The sequence below is a fragment of the Mangifera indica genome, chromosome 20 (genome assembly GCF_011075055.1).
Source record: "Mangifera indica cultivar Alphonso chromosome 20, CATAS_Mindica_2.1, whole genome shotgun sequence".
Classification (NCBI taxonomy): Eukaryota; Viridiplantae; Streptophyta; class Magnoliopsida; order Sapindales; family Anacardiaceae; genus Mangifera; species Mangifera indica.
In genome coordinates, this window is record NC_058156.1 from 11849949 (window position 1) to 11867461 (window position 17513).

At 31.4% G+C, this 17513-nt stretch overlaps 2 protein-coding genes across 4 annotated transcripts; both read left to right on the forward strand.

Moving 5' to 3' along the window:
* The first annotated feature begins 3025 nt into the window (after window positions 1–3025).
* Window positions 3026–7770, forward strand: LOC123204883 (NAC domain-containing protein 86). Of its 2 annotated transcripts, none has more exons than XM_044621687.1 (3): window positions 3026–3203; window positions 4143–4426; window positions 7137–7770. In XM_044621687.1, the coding sequence occupies exons 1-3, from the start codon at window positions 3047–3049 to the stop codon at window positions 7437–7439; spliced, it is 744 nt and encodes a 247-aa protein (XP_044477622.1). In that variant the 5' UTR covers window positions 3026–3046; the 3' UTR covers window positions 7440–7770. The 2 variants fall into 2 exon arrangements, with proteins under 2 accessions (XP_044477622.1, XP_044477623.1); XM_044621688.1 differs by having other exon boundaries at window positions 4143–4423.
* Window positions 7771–8586: 816 nt separating this feature from the next.
* LOC123204906 (putative 3,4-dihydroxy-2-butanone kinase) lies at window positions 8587–15291 on the forward strand. Of its 2 annotated transcripts, XM_044621709.1 has the most exons (20): window positions 8587–8758; window positions 9695–9768; window positions 9908–9971; window positions 10211–10323; window positions 10426–10473; window positions 10698–10769; window positions 10842–10931; window positions 11488–11661; window positions 11960–12043; window positions 12363–12418; window positions 12731–12861; window positions 12934–13026; window positions 13286–13350; window positions 13704–13847; window positions 13931–13974; window positions 14133–14216; window positions 14323–14402; window positions 14483–14595; window positions 14690–14785; window positions 14870–15291. In XM_044621709.1, the coding sequence occupies exons 1-20, from the start codon at window positions 8719–8721 to the stop codon at window positions 14993–14995; spliced, it is 1791 nt and encodes a 596-aa protein (XP_044477644.1). In that variant the 5' UTR covers window positions 8587–8718; the 3' UTR covers window positions 14996–15291. The 2 variants fall into 2 exon arrangements, with proteins under 2 accessions (XP_044477644.1, XP_044477645.1); XM_044621710.1 differs by lacking the exon at window positions 9908–9971 and having other exon boundaries at window positions 8718–8758.
* Window positions 15292–17513: the final 2222 nt, after the last annotated feature.

Here is a 17513-nt window from a genome sequence, read left to right on the forward strand (position 1 = left end):
CTAGAGAGTGAACATAGTCTCCAAATACAAAAACTAGCCCAAAATATACCCTTGACCGTAATAGAAGATTATCATAATTTTTTATTACTGATAAACCAAATAAAATAATATTAATAATAAAAAATAAATTACTAAAATAATCTTTTACTCCAAACGACCCTCAAGAGTTTTTCTTATGAATCCCTTAATCTCATGTGGGTAACTTGCAGTGGATTGGACTAGAGAGTGAACATAGTCTCAAAATATAAAAACTAGCCCAAATATACCCTTGACCGTAATATGAAAAATTAAAAAAGAAAATAAAAATTATCACTTTTCTGTTGACTCTGCCATTTAAGACTAATTAAAGTAGTTAAGTGTAATTAGCAAAGGAAACTAGGAAATTGGATAATAATATTTTTCTCTTTGGCTTCCAAATCAAAACACTATTGGAAAAGTTAGGTTGAGATGTCCAAATGAGAGCCTCTCTTTTTCCACTTGATTGATATCAAAATCTTGAAAGACTGTCAAATGAAGTGGAAAGATTAAAAGTATAAGCATACAAGATTGTTTTTGATGTGTTATTGTTGTGTAAAAGTCGAGAATTTAAAGCAAAATAAAGTACATAAATCCAAAAAAAAAAAAGAAAGATCATGACTTCTATTCTTGACTTCTTCATCACAATTTGTCCTTCCACAGATTGGATTTGATCAAAGTGTTTAAGCTTAGATGATTGCATGAGTATAGTTTAAATATGAATTAAAATTATTTTTATAAAATAAGTTAAGTTTAAATTGATTTATCATTCAAGTTTAAATTAATTTTTAAACTTGTTTAACGATAAATCGTTTATCTTAAACTGATTTTTTTAGATTTAATCAAATATCAAACTGGGTTTTATTTGAGTTTAGTTGGGCTAAAATCCAACCTTAACCCTTGTTAAATGGTTAAAATTGGTTTCAAAGTACTTCTGATTCAACCATTAAAATCAGTGTAAAATAATAATTTTTTTTTCATATTTTATTAAACACCCTTGTTAATTTGGAAAAAAAAAAGATATAACTAAGGTTTCTATAAAATTAATTCAGATGACAAATAAGATTGAACAACTAGAGTTTGAGTCAATAATTAAGTTTGTTTTTATAAAACAAGTGAAATTTAAATTGATTCAAATATTCAAGTTCAAATTATCGCGAATTAAATTAAAAGTAAATTTATTTTCAAATTGAATTTGAATCTCAATTTGTTTATATTGAATTGACATTTTTTTTATTTGACAAAATCTCAAATTATATCTTGTGCGAGTTTAACTTATATTAAATTCAATCCTAAACTTTATTAGATGATTAAAATTGGGTTCAAAGTAGTTTGGGTACAATCACTAAAATTAGTGTACTTAGAAAAAAAATATTTTTTTTTGTAACTATGGATCTCGCTTATAGTCGTTAGATGGATAAATCTGAAATATAATGATCAGACCTATAATAATTATATCAGGTAAGTTAAGATTTCACATGCATGATAGAGATTTGAATCTAAGTTTTTAGCTTAAAAGTTATAATATTTTGTCAGTTTTACTAACCCTCGGGATCTTAAAACAAAAAAGTAAATTTTCAATATTGTATTAAACATGCTTTTTAATTTGAAAAAAAATTATATTAAGATATAATGAGGGTTTATAATAAATATTTTTTACTATGTTAAAAATGAGTAATGTTATATGCAACCAATTTTGAGTATTTAATTAGATTTTTAATAATGTGTTATTATATAATTAGATGTTATTTTATATTTAATTCATAATTACTCAATTATATGATAACATATTATCTATGTATTCATAGATTGATTGATAAAAAATACTCAAACTTGCTTGTATTGTTGGACTTGAACCAACTTGGCCCAGACTTGAAAGTAAACTTAACTCAATTCAGCTTAATTCGAATATATTTAGTTCATATTTGAACTAAATTTGAGTTTAAAGGTTTGACTCATTTCAAAACTGAGTTAAACTCGAGTTAAAAAAAGTTCAACTTGTAAGCCAAGTAAATGGTTTGATTCAATTCAAACTTGGCTCATAGCTCAATTTAATTTATATTAAATAATTGTTAAACAATGTTGTTTTGTCAATGAATCATGAATTCAAATTATGAATTTAAGCTACATATTCGAGTCATAAATTTAAACTATAAATTTGAGTCAAACTCGAATCACCTTTAACAAACTCAAATCGAATTATTTTTTATTCGAGTTAAACTTGAGTTAAAGAATTATTAGACTCGATTTAGTTCATATCCACCCCTACTAAAGTTTGCATACATGTGTTTCTATACGGTCTTCACCTTTTTTTCTTGTTCTACATATAATGCCTTAGCTACATGATGGTTTAGAATTCACTTTCTCTTCGTCAGCAGATAAATTCAGGAGATTATGCTTTACTGATTAATTTCCTACTGGACACTCTAATTTGATTTGTAACTTTTAATCTCATTTCTGTATAGTGACGAATATAAACCAAATTGAATCGAACTGAAATACTTTTTGACTCGAATGAAAGATAATTTAACTCAAATTTGATTTAAGTTCGTTAAGTAAAAATTAAGGGTAACTTGAATAAAAAATAGTTTGGCTTGGTTCGCTCAAATTTATAGTTCGAATTTGTGATTTAGATTCGTAGCTCGTATTAATGGTTCATTTAGGCCCTCTTATTCACTAAAAATTACATTTTAGCCCCTGAAAATAAAATTTTTGGCCTCGCCCTGCTTCTCGTACAAGTATTTCTTCCAGGGACAATATATGCTACTTTGCTCATATATTAATGAAAGAGTAAGCCGACGAATCGAGAAAGAAAAGACGTGGAATTTAAGAGTAAATGCATAAAGAACTTGGAACAATAATTTTCCAGGAAAAAAAACAAAGGGCTTGCAGAAAACGATTGTCCAAGAATCTGGAAAAGAGAAAGTGAAAAATGAGCCAAAGAGACGGGGCTTTGAATCCTTTTATATATACTCATAATGCTAAGAAGAAAGAAAAGCTTCATTTACAGAGAGACATCGATCCATCAGCAATGGCGCCCGTCGGATTGCCTCCTGGTTTCAGGTTTCATCCCACTGATGAAGAGCTCGTCAACTACTATCTCAAGAGAAAAATCAATGGCCAAGAGATTGAACTCGACATTATTCCTGAAGTTGATCTTTACAAATGTGAGCCTTGGGAGTTAGCAGGTTTTGTCTTTCCCATCTTCTTCTCTTCTGTATCTCATTTTTCTCCATCCCCATTTTATATTTCGATCAGTTTCGACTGTATGAGAAAATTTGGAAACGTATTTTCACGTTTTCAAATGATTTGAACAATTTTTTTTTTATTCTGTACAAGTTTTATATTCCATGAAATCTTGATGATACAGAAAATTTAGAAGTATTTCCACATTTTGATATGGTTTGAAACAATATTTCATATTATTATTATTATTATCATCATAAGAGGAGGATTTGAACTGAGTCGGTTTGTTAATGGACGCAAACAAGCTAAACTCAAATTAGGATACTTCTAGTTTGAGTTCAAGTCTAATCAGCTCGAATCCAGTGTGTCACTGGAAAATTGGAGACAAATTCATTTCTCCGACGACTTCTACATCTTTCCCAAATCTCAGTTTTTCCCCCATGAAAACTCCATGATACAGAAATTTTGAAGTATTTTCACGTTATGATATGGTCTGAAACAATATTTCTATATTATTAACAAGAGTGGATCCGAGACTTATCTTCCTGACTTTTCCTAATCTTTGATGACTTTTCCTTTTTCTCTCCTGATATCTTTTTTTTTCATCTCCACCGATTCTTCTTCTCCTTTGACAATCTTCTTCCTTTTCTTTTTTGGTGATTTTTGGTAGTTCTGCAATGACCTCATCACCAATTCGAAATAAACTTTTTAGATTCGAATAGACTTTATTCAAATTTGATTTAGTTCAAATCTACCCAAAATTGATATTATTTTTACACATTTTGATAGTACTTCTCTTCTCTGTGTGTGTGAGTACATATATACACATATATGTAACTTGTATTTTCTTTTTGATAGGTTTCAATGGCAAGAGAAAATTTTGAGAATGTTAATCACATTATGCACAATATGTTTAGTTAAATTTTTTTTGTTGTTTGTAGAGAAATCATTTCTACCAAGTAGGGATCCGGAGTGGTACTTTTTTGGACCTCGGGACCGGAAGTATCCGAATGGGTTCAGAACAAATAGAGCAACGCGAGCTGGTTACTGGAAGTCGACAGGAAAAGACCGGAGAGTTTCGTATCAGAATCGAGCCATCGGAATGAAGAAGACATTGGTTTATTACAGAGGCCGAGCTCCTCAGGGAATAAGAACCGACTGGGTGATGCATGAGTATCGACTTGATGACAAAGAGTGCGAAGACTCCTCTGCGGCAATTCAGGTAGTCCGTGCAATATACAGTTCACTTTATATTACGTTGTCCCGTATTGGTGTGGATTTAAAATAAAAATAATTATATAATAAGATATTATTTAAATATTTAATTTAGTTTTTAAACATAGATGTATATTGCATTACTCCAGAAAATTAGGCTAGATTAAGTCTCTTAGCCATAGCTTCTTTGGCTATTTCTTTCACATAAAAGTACATAAAGTTAGCTAAATCTTTATCTATATTACATGTATGCTAACCTAAAATACTTACATTCATAGAGAAAATAGGGATGGATATAATTTGAGTCAGATTAGGTTTAGATTATTATTCGGTTCGATATAAGTTAAGTTCAAAATAAAGAATTTTAGTTTAAGTTTGGCTTGAGATTAATGCCTCATTGACGATTCTTTTTTTTCTTTTTCAAAAATTCTTTTTCTTCGACAATTTAAATTTGAGTGAATTTTTTCTTTTTCAACTTTTTGTTCTTTTATAATGACTATTTTGTTTCTCTGATGTTACTATTTCTCATTCAAACAATGAGAGCTAAGTTTCAAATTAACCATTCTAGACTCGATTTGATCTCAAATTGATTATTAGTTTAGATTGTGTCAATTCTAATAAAACTATATATATAAATAATATATATAATTTTATATATAAATAATAATATATCAATATATGATTAAATATTATTTTATTTTTAATTTATTATTTGTGTATATAATAAAACTCACTCACATCCACCCATAGGGAGAATACAGGGGTAAGAAACGTGAAGAAAAGTGCATGGCTTGCATGGAAAGTAAGGAGTAGTGTTATATATATTTCACACTTGTTTATTATTTCTTAAATTAAATAATAATAAAAATAAAAAATGGGTGACATATTCGTTGCTTGCTGAAGCTCACTCTGGGAAATCTTAAATAGTGACAAAAGTTGAAATTCACTTTGCTTTATCTAATGAGACAAAAGTAGGATCCCCCATATGACTCAATCTCTCCTTGCTATTATTTTATATATTAATGTTGCTTCTTCATCTCCTTTTAACATTTTTTGTTCTGTGATTGTGGATTCTATTTGAGAATATCACATTTCACTTGTATGAATTTGTCGGCTGCTTTTCACTTTATTCCAAACCCTACAAATAACCCTCCATTTGTTTTCGATCCTCCAACCAACCAAGCCTTTTTATATTTTCGATAAAATTATATATATAATTTTATATATAAACAATAATAATAATTTATCATATGATTAATAATAGTTTTATTTTTAATTTTTAATTATCAAATTATATAATAACAAATTATTATTTATACATATAGAATTACTTTTATATTATATATAAGAGTAATATTATTCGTACTTATTTTGAATATATAAATAGATATACACTCTACATATTATCATGTAATTAGATATTATTATAACTTTAATTTAAAATTATTCAATCACATGATAATATATATAAATATGTATCTATGTAATTGTGTATTTAAAGTAGATACACATAGTTTTATTACATATATAAATACATAAAAACACTAATCAATTTGAGATCGATGAGTTGATATTTGAATTAGGTTAAATAAAAATTTAAATTTAGATTCAATCTGAGTTAGCTAGAATTTGAATGTTCAAATTAGCTTGAATTTCGATTATTTTATGAAAACAGATTTAATCATTGACTCGAACTTAATTTGTTCGATATGAGCTTAAATTGAAACTATGATTAGTTTAGATTTGTATTGATAAGAGAATTTTTTGCTTAATTTCATAGATCATGTTTGTGTTCATAAAACTTGAATAGACATTATTAGAGAAAGTCCTTTTGTCAAGCAATGAGGTTTGAACACAATTCTTCAACTTTGGATTCGATTCGAGTTAATTTAAATTCAAATGATTAGTTTGGTTTAAAGTCGACTTGTTCGATCTGGACTCCAATTGAATCCAATCATAATTTAAATTTATATTGATAAGAAAGAATTTTCTTTTAATTTCATTTCTCATATTTGTATTCATAAAGTTTATATAGACAATTTTAGAGAAAAACCCTTTGTTCAAGCAATATATCTTGAAGGGGAAACCACCGAGCTAAGGTTTGAACTTAACTCTTTAACTTTAGATTCGATCAGAATTAATTCAAACTTAAATTGAACTCGACTCATCTTATGAGAATGAACTAAGTTTTTGATTCAAACTTGACTCATTTGATCCGAGTTTGAATTGAATCTAATCCTAGTTTAGCTTTGTTCTGATAAGAAAAATTATAGCTGAATTTCATAGATCATAGTTATGTTCACAAAACTTATATAGACATTATTAGAAAAAAAAGTCTTGAAGGTGAAACAAATAGGCTGTGACCTAAACTCAACAAAAAAATTAATTTAATTCTGGATTCAATTAGAGTTAGTTCAAACTTGAATATTTATATAATTTTGACTTGTTTTATGAAAACAAGTTTAGTCCTTATTTCTGGATCAACTCGTTCGATCCAACATCAAACTGAATTCCATCTTAGTTCAGATTTATTTCATAAACCATGCTTATGTTCATAAAGCTTATATAGACATTGTTTGATAAAGCCCTTTATGAAGCAAAAGTATTTTCTTTGTCAAGATCAGCCACAAAATTTGACTCAATTTCCCTGTCTTGTTCCCAACTTTTCTTTCTATAATGGCTTTGCATTCACTTAATTAACTATGAATTTTGAATGGCAGGACTCTTATGCACTGTGTCGAGTGTTCAAGAAAAATGGAATATGTTCCGAAGCAGAAGATCCGCAAGGGCAATGTAGTATATCCCTAATGGAGAGCTCGTCGCAAGGTGTAATGAATGATTACGAGACATTGTCACCCGATATCCAACTAGGGATTACATCCTCGTCCTGCATTGACGAGGAAGACAAAGATGATTCGTGGATGCAATTCATCACTGATGATCCTTGGTGTTCGTCAAATGTTGGTGGTGGCAGTAGCAACAACAATGAAGAAGTCACTCATCATGTGACATTTACGAACTAAAAAGATGACAAAAAAAATAATTGGTGTCAATGGTGGCAGTGATGGTGAATAACATAAATTCAGGTATATTATTTCTTAAAAAAATAAGTCTTTAAAAAAATGCTTGTAAAATTTGTCATTAATTTTCTCATGATATAATTGATAGATTATGATCTCTAATTTATTGGATGGATGTAATATATAGTTTATATTGTGGTTTGGGTGGTGGATTTCATGGGGGTCACTTTACAAAAATATGGCTCCAGGGATCCATTTTTGTAATTTTAAAATCTTCTTGAAGGTGTTTTGTGAATTAATAAAAGATTAAGGGTGTTATGTTATTCTGCCCAAATATTGTGTTTTAACATTTAAAAATTTAGAATATTGGGAAATATGCAGGGAAATTAAAAAAATAAAAATAAACAATTCAATGTTGAAGAAGTGAAAATTACAACAGCACAGCCACTTTTTTTTTTTTAAATTTAAAAATAATAATTAAAAATGGCTTATTAAATATTTCAAAATATAGAATCACAGAATTTAAATTTCTTCTTTAATAATAAAAACATAAAAAATATAATATAAAATCCAAAGAAATGCCACTAAATAATCAATGAAAAATATCTTAAGTCTTATCAGTGTTTTAAAACTCGAATTAGACTAATCATTCTAATTGAAAATTAACCATAAATCTGATTAAAGTCATAATTAAAATTTATTTTAATTATTATATCGACCTAATATAATTTATTTAATAAAAATCCTTATTTTAAATTGATATTGAAGTTAAAGAGACTCCAATCAAAGTGTAGAAAATATCAATTTAAAAATAATATCTAAGTATTCTGAGATTATGATTGGATTAAAAAAATTTATTTTTAATATTATTTAATAAATATATTTTAAATTTTAAATTAATTATATTATATTAATTTTACTGATTTATTCAATTGATGAGATCCGTTGAATTGATTGGCCCATATATCAAGGCTTTGACCCTTGTGAGAGTCGGTGATTAGAAAATGAATAGATTGGCCCATGGGCCAAACGGGCTGAATTTTTTACATGGCAAGGACGCAATATTTATAAACAAGCAAGGGTATTCAAGTAACTTCAGAAAGGAATATATTTGTCCGGACAAGCCATCAATTTCTACAAATCACAAGTCGCTACGAAAACGATCCAACGAAAGCAACCATCCTCCCTCACTTTTGAAAATCTATGCAAAACCACAGCGCATAGGGTTTAAAACGACACCGTTTTCCGCGTCCTCTTTCTTCCTTCTTCTTCTTCAACTTTCATGGCTTTCCAAGGGAAGAAACTCATCAATGATCCCAACGGTTCGCATTATCCTCCTACATATAAATTAATTTATTTTTAATGTCTCAACATATTTTTTTTTTCTCTTTTTTGCTTTCTGTTTGGCCGGAGAAAGTAGAAAATGAAAATTGAAGTCTTAGTATTATTTTTTTATGGAGATGAAATTGACTCTGATTTTGAATATTTTTACTTGTGCAGATTTTTTTAATATCTAATTTTCTTGTTGCATGGTGTTTAAATGTGCTATGGTTTCTGTTTGAATGCTGAGAAATTAGAAACTAACAATTTCAGCTTTTTTCTGCTGTTTTTGTTGATTTTTGTTTTGCTTTTCTGTTTCGTATCGGATAAAATAGAAAATGAGAATTGGAGTGTTGTTTTTTTCCCTGAAGATAAAATTGATTCTCATTTTGAATATTTTAGTTTGGCGCTGATTTTTTATTGTTTAATCATCTTGTTGCTTGTGGTTAGAATGTGCTGTTGTTTCTGTTTGGTTGACGAGAAAGCAGAAATTGATCATTTCAGCTCTGTTTTTTCTGCTGATGAAATTGATTAGGATTGCTCTTGCCAGAATTGCTTGTTAATAAGAGGTGGATTATGAGTTATGAGCTGTTATCTCAGTTATTTTTTGTTTCGAAGATTTTCTCAGCATCCTAACATAATTCAAAATTGAGAGTGAAAAATGTAAGATATGAAATGAAAACTCATGTTCCTCAAATTGCTCAGCAGTCCAGTGTTTCACTTGTGCAGAAAAACTATATGTTAATTGCTCTGTCATAATGAGGATGAATGTTAGGATTTTGTTGATCTTGATTGAAGGTTTATGGTTCTGTCATGGTTCCTTTGACAGTTTATGTGATCAGTTATATTGCAAACTGCAAATTGAATTTAGTACTAATTGGTGAAGATAAAGTAAGTTGAAGTGCTCTCTTTTATTTTTATTTTTATGATGGTTGCAGATGTGGTGACTGAGTTCATTGAGGGGCTTGTAGAAACGTATCCTGGTCTGCAGTATCTAGATGGTTTCCCTGAGGTGATGATATTTTCTAATTTCAGTTTATATGCTATGAAATTAAGGCCTTCTACATTATATCCAAAAGAAAGATGGGGATGGAGGTTCATGCTCAGAGAAGTAGAAATAGTATGACATTTTCCATTCTGTGGTAATACAGGTGAAGGTTGTATTACGTGCTGATGTTTCTAGTGCAACATATGACAAAGTTGCAGTTATTTCAGGTTCAACAATGTGCATATTGCCTTTTAACAGTCTTCACATTTTTTTAAAAAAAATCTGAAACTTAAAATGCTTGTTTCATGGTTCTTGATATCTTCTTTTTCTGTAATTGTTTAATGTATAAAGGTGTTACTCTGATTTTCAGTTACTAGATTAATTGACCATTAGAAATACCAACTTTGTCCTACATTGAATGAGAATTGTAGAAATCTTGTGTCTCATTAGTGCTATCTTGATACAGGGGGTGGCAGTGGACATGAGCCTACACATGCTGGATTTGTGGGAGAAGGGATGCTAACGGCTGCAATCTGTGGAGATATTTTTGCGTCTCCTCCAGTTGATTCAATTCTAGCTGTATGTTTTATTAACCTTTATTCTGCTTCTGTATTTAGCTAACGCCCCTTCAATCATGCCATTCTTCTCCTGGCTGACTGATATGCCGCTACTCAACTTTAGGGCATCCGTGCTGTAACTGGTTCTATGGGATGCCTTCTTATTGTTAAGGTACTGTTATTTCAAAACTTCAGATGGAATTTCACCCATTAATCGTATTGATACATTCTATAAGATGAGATTTCTGGTTTTATGGTGAGAACTTTTGTTAGCTTGTCTACAAAAAAGAAAAGCAGAAGAGAGATAACCACGACTTTGTAAAATTTTGGTAAAAATTTGAGGAAATTCTTATCTAATTATATTTATCCATAGAGTTATAATCTGTATGTTGACAGAATTACACCGGCGATCGCTTAAATTTTGGTTTGGCTGCTGAGCAAGCAAAATCTGAAGGTTATAAAGTGGAGGTATGTTCATAGTCAAGTCTACTTCAAGCATAGTGGCAAATAAAAGTAATGATATACTCTTTGCATTTGCAGATTGTTATTGTTGGAGATGATTGTGCCTTGCCTCCACCTCGAGGCATAGCTGGACGAAGAGGTTTGGCGGGCACTATACTTGTTCACAAGGTTCTCTGTCTCTTCCCTTCCCTTTTTTCATATATGCATATAGGGGCTTGCTTTCATATGCATTTATGAACTCACACTCCAGGCCTTTTCTACTATTGCTTATTTCTGTGAAATGACATCTTTTCCTTAGTTTCCATTTCTTTGTTTTCCATGATCAATTCAGTACTGAATTTCTTTACTCTCATCACCAGCCAAATTTATCTTTGTATCTGGTTGATTTAGTTTTTTATATGCTTTTATCCTTTCATATATGTCTGAAATGCTCTAACAACAAATTTAGTACTGGTTATGCATGTGGAGTAGGAAGCTTTTTGTACCATGCTTTAAGATTCTGTCTGAAACTATTAGTTATTAAGGTCAAACAGGAAAGAAATGTAAACTGAATATATGTTGCTGCAATAAGTTTGTTGCCTTGTTGGCCAGACTTTTACTGTCAACATGATTGCTCTATTATGCTTTTTTTCTCTCCTAATTTCATTTTTCCCGTCACTCTCATGGAAACTGAACTGGTCAATTTCATATTTATTTTAAAATCTTTTATCTTTGGCAAAATCAGATTGCTGGAGCTGCTGCTGCTGCTGGCCTTTCTCTAGCTGAAGTTACTGCAGAAGCGAAATGTGCATGTGAAATGGTTGGGACAATGGCTGTTGCATTATCTGTTTGTACACTGCCTGGGCAGGTTACATCGGATCGTCTGGGTCCAGGAAAAATGGAACTTGGTCTTGGAATTGTGAGTTATTTTCAAAATGACATCTCATGTATGAGATAATTAGTTTAGTCCATATTAAATTTATTGAAATGTTTTTAGTGTAATGAATTTTTCAGGAATAAATTGAATTTCATTCAATGTGTTCAGAGTCTGTCAAGTTACATCTTGAGTTGATTGCTTCTGTTACTGTGCACAGTATTAGTGGTCAAGTGATCTTGTGGATCTTTTACACAGCTGCTGCTTATTTTAGTTCCTAGACATGTAAAGATTTGCTTCAATTTTTACATATTAAACTGAAATAAGGTGCATTTCTTTTCAGCATGGTGAACCTGGTGCTGCTGTGGTGGACCTTCAACCTGTAGATGTGGTTGTCTCTCATGTACTTAAGCAGATATTGTCAACAGTATGCCCAATACGCGGGGAGATATTTCCTTTTTACATGTTACATTTAGCTTTGTTGATTTAAAGAGAATAAAAAGAAAAAAAGGTTTTTAAAAAAATTATTAAACATTATTTCTCCATGGAACAAGGTTCCTGGGAAGGCCTGAGAAAAAAATTGATGTCTGCACCCTGTTATTGCATTGACTTCTGGAATGACCTAGTACTTCTATTTCATATAGATACTTTTACTTCATATTCATGTAACACAGTCTACACAGCATTTTATAGCACAGAATCCTAAATTTAACTTTCCATTTTATTCTTACTGGTCAACTTTGCAGGAAACCAATTATGTTCCGATTACACGAGGTAATAGAGTGGTGCTCATGGTCAATGGGTAGGTCAATGATTTCTTACATTCTTTGGATCAGAATTAACCTATAATGTTACTGGTTCTTTTGACATATTTTCTTCGCTTTTAACACTGGCTTAGTCAGCTGAATTGAATGAAAAAGCTTCTTGGCAATGGGGTTGCAAGAAGTTAAAGAAACAGATAATTCTCAAATGAGTCTTGCATTTTGAAGAGAAATTACAACCCAATATATCTTGGTTTTTAGTTAAATTTTTTATGTGACATTCCAAACTCATGAAAGCAGAATTTCTGTCCATGTGGGAAGGTTTCACTATTATTTTGTTCTTTTGCTTGCAGTTTAGGTGCCACGCCTGCAATGGAACTGATGATTGTAGCAGGAAAAGCCGTCCCTAACTTGCAATTGGAGCATGGTTTGGCTGTTGATAGAGTGTACACGGGATCTTTCATGACTTCTCTTGATATGGCAGGTTTGTTGTTTTCTGCCAGCAGCATTCTGTTTAATTAATAACATAATGAAGCTCCGTGTTGTTTTCTTTCAGGATTTTCAATTTCTATCATGAAGGCAGATCAAGGAATACTGCAACGTCTTGATGCTGCAACTAAGGCTCCTTCTTGGCCTGTCGGTGCTGATGGTGCGTGGTGTTTTGGAAAATTATTTCATTGTGTTCTTGAATTCAATTGTTTATAAGATTGTCATGTATAATGCTTCATCACAGGGACTAGAATTATAAACTGTTGGTTTAGAAATTTGCACTAATACGAAGATAAATTCAACATTTCAACAATAGTGCATATTGTCATAAGGTCCTTATTAAGGGTCTTTCCAAAATTCCAAATTAAGTGTTATAGCATTTTTATTACCGTTGAAACTTAGGAGTTGTCTACTTGCAGGTAATCATCCACCCGCCAAAATTCCTGTTCCAATGTCACCTTCTCGATCAACAAAGAGTGAGGAGGTTAGTTTCATGAAATTATTTACAACTTTCATTTGTTCATCACTAATACAGAATAGTGTTCTCTAAATAAAGTTCCCTGCTCACAAGTGACCATCAAATCAGTTTAGTTTTGACATGTGTGTGTCACATATATTCATTATTAGTGATTTGTACTAGACCAAGTTATTAGCAATATATGATTTGTCGTTATGTCAAAATTGGAACAGAATGTCTCATGGATGAACAATATTGATGGCAAAGATGAATACTATTGGCATCTGTAATGTCTTGATTGTCACTAACAGTGAAAAGTAATACTTTGTTTCCTCATAGCTTTAATCAGGCCTAATTGGCCATGTTTGCTTTGATGGTAGTCATTAAGTCGGCCACTACAGCTAACTCAACAAGGCCGCATTCTTGAAGTGGCTATTGAAGCAGCTGCAAATGAAGTGATCAGTATGAGGGACTGTTTGAATGAATGGGATAGCAAAGTTGGTGATGGTGACTGTGGATCAACAGTGAGTCTAATCCTGAAACTTCTTGCTCATCAAGGTGTGCTTCTTGGTTCATATATTTTATCTCAATTTATTTGCTTTTGTAGATATATCGAGGTGCAACAGCAATTCTAGAGGACATGAAAAAGTGGTAAGTTTTTCATCCACATACTTAGTTTTTTAATCACCATGAACGCTAAATTATCTTATTATTTGATACCTCCATGCTCTTCCAATTCCCAATCCTCCATTTTTTCCCTTTTATCGGCTTAGTTGTTGAATCATCTCTTTTTTTAACCTTTTCCCCAGTTATCCTTTGAACGATGCCGCAGAAACAGTGAATGAAATTGGAGCATCTATTAAAAGAGTCATGGGTGGGACAAGTGGAATCATGTATTTTTCAATCTTTTTCTCTTTATGATTATGCCTAACATTAATTTCCTGGATCCAGTAATTTTGTTAGTTTGTTCTTTAACAATGTGCTTTTTTTCTGAAACAGATACAATATATTTTGTTCAGCGGCATATGCATGGTTAAAAGTAAACACACAGTCTGAGTCAGTCGTCACAGCAAAACAATGTCAGTTAACTACATTTAAGCCTGCTTGTGAAATAAGTTTTCTTACTAGCTGATGTTGACTAACTAGTCTCTTGGTTCAGGGGCTGAAGCATTCGAAGCTTCAATTGCTGCCGTTAGCAAATATGGTGGAGCTGTTGCTGGATATCGAACATTGTTAGATGCCCTAATTCCAGCCGCAGCGGTTCTTAAGGAGGTCAGTCACTACATAGCTAACAGCTGTCAACTGTTTTCTGCTTTTGTTGTTGACGTGCCATCTTATCTTTTCCTGACACTTTATATCCTATCAGAGGTTAAATGCCGGGATTGATCCTTGCACTGCCTTTCTTTTATCATCCGAAGCAGCAATGGCTGGAGCTGAATCAACCAAACAAATGCAGGCTCAGGTGAATCTCTCGAACTTGTCTTGAGGGGAGATTTTATGTCTCTTCCGCATTTTAATACATTGCCTTTTCATTTCTCCGACTCAGGCTGGCCGTTCAACCTATGTCTCTGGAGAGATCCTTGCTTCAGTTCCCGACCCTGGTGCCATGGCTGCCGCTTCATGGTACCGAGCAGCAGCCTTAGCTGTGAAAGACAAGTATCAGGCTTCATGACCTGATGCAATTTTCTGCCCCATTTTGGCTACAAATTTAACCCGGTGAAGTTTTGTTCTTGGCTACAGATTTTAACCTAGTGATTAGGCTATCCGCTTATGCATTTTTTGCGCGTAAAGCTGAGAAAGTTGAGTTTTTTTATTTTTTTTCTTTTTTTCTCTCCTACTGAATTGAAATTTCTTAGAGGGATGTAACATTTATAGGCTGATAAACTTTGTAACGAATTATATACATGGAAGCTCATGTTGTAACTCAAAATCTTCTGAAAATAACTACTCTTTGAGGCTTGGATTTCATTTCTTCGGTCTTTTTTTTTTTTTTAATTGGAATCTATTGAATGTCTTGATATATCTCTGCAATTCATTTTGAATCCAGAATTAGAACGATTTTACCCTCTTTCACAAGGTTTAATTTTAAGTTTAGGAAAGTGGTAAGTAGTTTTAGGATGGAAATACCCAGTGCCAGGCATAATACAGAGGGACCAGAAGCTTCAAGCTATGCACCCAGGTGGGTGCTTGTATTTGGCATTAGGAGAGCAAGGGAGGATTCAAGTTAAGTTGAGCTTGAGTTTGGTTCAGTTTGAAAGAGTCAACCTCAAACTTGATAGGTTTTCTTAAATGAGTTTGAGTTTGATTTAGTTTGAAGAAAGTCGAACTCCAAAGTGGATTGAGTTTGATTATTGTAACAAGTCAAGCTCAAACCGAGTTTGGTTTGATATTATAGTTGAGTTAAAATTAGTCAAAATGAAATCATTTTGATACGTATGGATTAAAACGACATTATTTTAACTAATTCGAATCAAGTTTTTTAGGTTCATAAGTCTGACGAGTTGAATGCTTTTAAACTTGAGCTTAAACACAATACAAACTCTTAGGCTTAAGTACACCACATAGAGTTGGCTCGAGTTTGAACTCGAGCTCAGTTAAGGCCAGCTCATTTCGGGCTCAACTGAGTCGAGTCTGAGCTCGGCTTGTTTTCCGTTATCAAAATGACGTCGTTTTAATACATATTAATCAAAACGATATTACTTTATATCAAAAATTTTAATTAGAAAATTTGACGAATAGTTCCAGTTCGGCTAAGGTCGACTCATTTCGGGTTCGATCGAATCAAGCTCGAGCTGGTTCGACTCAAATCTAACCCTAATTTTGAGTTCGAATCTAACCTTAATTAGAATAATCGTTGATGAAGCAAGATTTGATGTGATAATATTGATGAGACTTTGATCTTGAATCGAACTTGAGACGGATGATTTTGGCTCATTCAAGAATAACATCAATCCAAATCTCAGCCGGTTTGAATCACGTCCACTCCTCCTCTAGGGCAATCGCTCAAATTCCTCTCGTCAAAATAGTTGAGTGTTGAATTCGGTTGGGCGGCCAACACGCAGTCTTGCTACTTATATTTTGTGTCAATGAATTTTTTTATAATTACTATATTACCCTTTTTATATTTCCTCCTAAATCTTTGAAATTGGGAAGGCTATATAAAATATATATATATTTATTTAGAAATCTTTTACTGCGTCAAACAGAGGCGGCTATGGTGCCATTTCCATATATATTTTCCGACGACTCTGTTTAGTCTCACCGACTTATTATTTGTACTTCTATGACTGGTTACTTAATTAAAATAATCATTATCAAAGGGGGTGTTCGGGGTAAATTCAAATTAAATTAAATTAAAATAAAATTCAGTTGAAGTTTAATTTAAATTTTTAATTTAAATTCATTTAAATTAGTGTATAATTTTATCAGACGATTATTGGTATAATGAATAATAATAATGACTAAGTGAATAATGTTTTCAAAAAGATAAATAAGTTAAATTTGAGTTGAGTTGTTGAATTAAAACTCTAATTTGAATTTAACTGATTTGAATCAAATATAGATTTGAACTCAAAACGGTTTGATTCGAATCTAGCATATAGTTAACTAATTTAATTTAATGACGATTATACTGTCGGAATGAATAATTTTGATTAAAGAGTAAACAATATAATCAGAAAGATAAATAAATCAAATTCAAACTGAGTTATTAAGTTATAATACAAACTTAAATTCAATTTTGTGCGTGTTGAATGTAAATTCAAGTCTAAGTTGACTTGACTTGAATCACACTTATAACCAACAGATTTAATTTAGTTCATGTTTCCTCTCATCGTTTGACCTTTCAATAAAATTTTAAATGCTTACCTATGACTTATTATGTTATTAAAATTTCAAATATCCCCTAGCATATTATGATTGGAAAAAATCATATAACCCCCATATGTTTAATAAACGTCATTTATCCCCTTAGTGTATTATTTTTTGTGAAAATATGGAACCCCCACTAAGCTCTATAAAAATTTAATTACTTTTAGCGTATTATTCAAATTACACATAACCCTTGCTTATGATGAGCAACATTTCATTACCCCTTCTAGGGTATTAGCTGTAATTAAATTTCAAAAAGACCCCTATAAACTAAGTAAAGAGCATATTCATTGGATTCTAATGGCTAGCAAATCTCGCTT

Excerpts from the sequence above, each read along its gene's own strand:
- LOC123204883 (XM_044621687.1), top strand. The coding sequence starts at position 3,047 with ATGGCGCCCGTCGGATTGCCTCCTGGTTTCAGGTTTCATCCCACTGAT. Across the intron at positions 3,204-4,142 it reads TGAGCCTTGGGAGTTAGCAG|AGAAATCATTTCTACCAAGT; the intron begins GTTTTGTCTTTC and ends TGTTGTTTGTAG. Across the intron at positions 4,427-7,136 it reads CCTCTGCGGCAATTCAGGTA|GACTCTTATGCACTGTGTCG; the intron begins GTCCGTGCAATA and ends TTTGAATGGCAG.
- LOC123204906 (XM_044621709.1), top strand. The coding sequence starts at position 8,719 with ATGGCTTTCCAAGGGAAGAAACTCATCAATGATCCCAACG. Across the intron at positions 14,217-14,322 it reads GGTGGGACAAGTGGAATCAT|ATACAATATATTTTGTTCAG; the intron begins GTATTTTTCAAT and ends TTTCTGAAACAG. Across the intron at positions 14,403-14,482 it reads AGTCGTCACAGCAAAACAAT|GGGCTGAAGCATTCGAAGCT; the intron begins GTCAGTTAACTA and ends CTCTTGGTTCAG.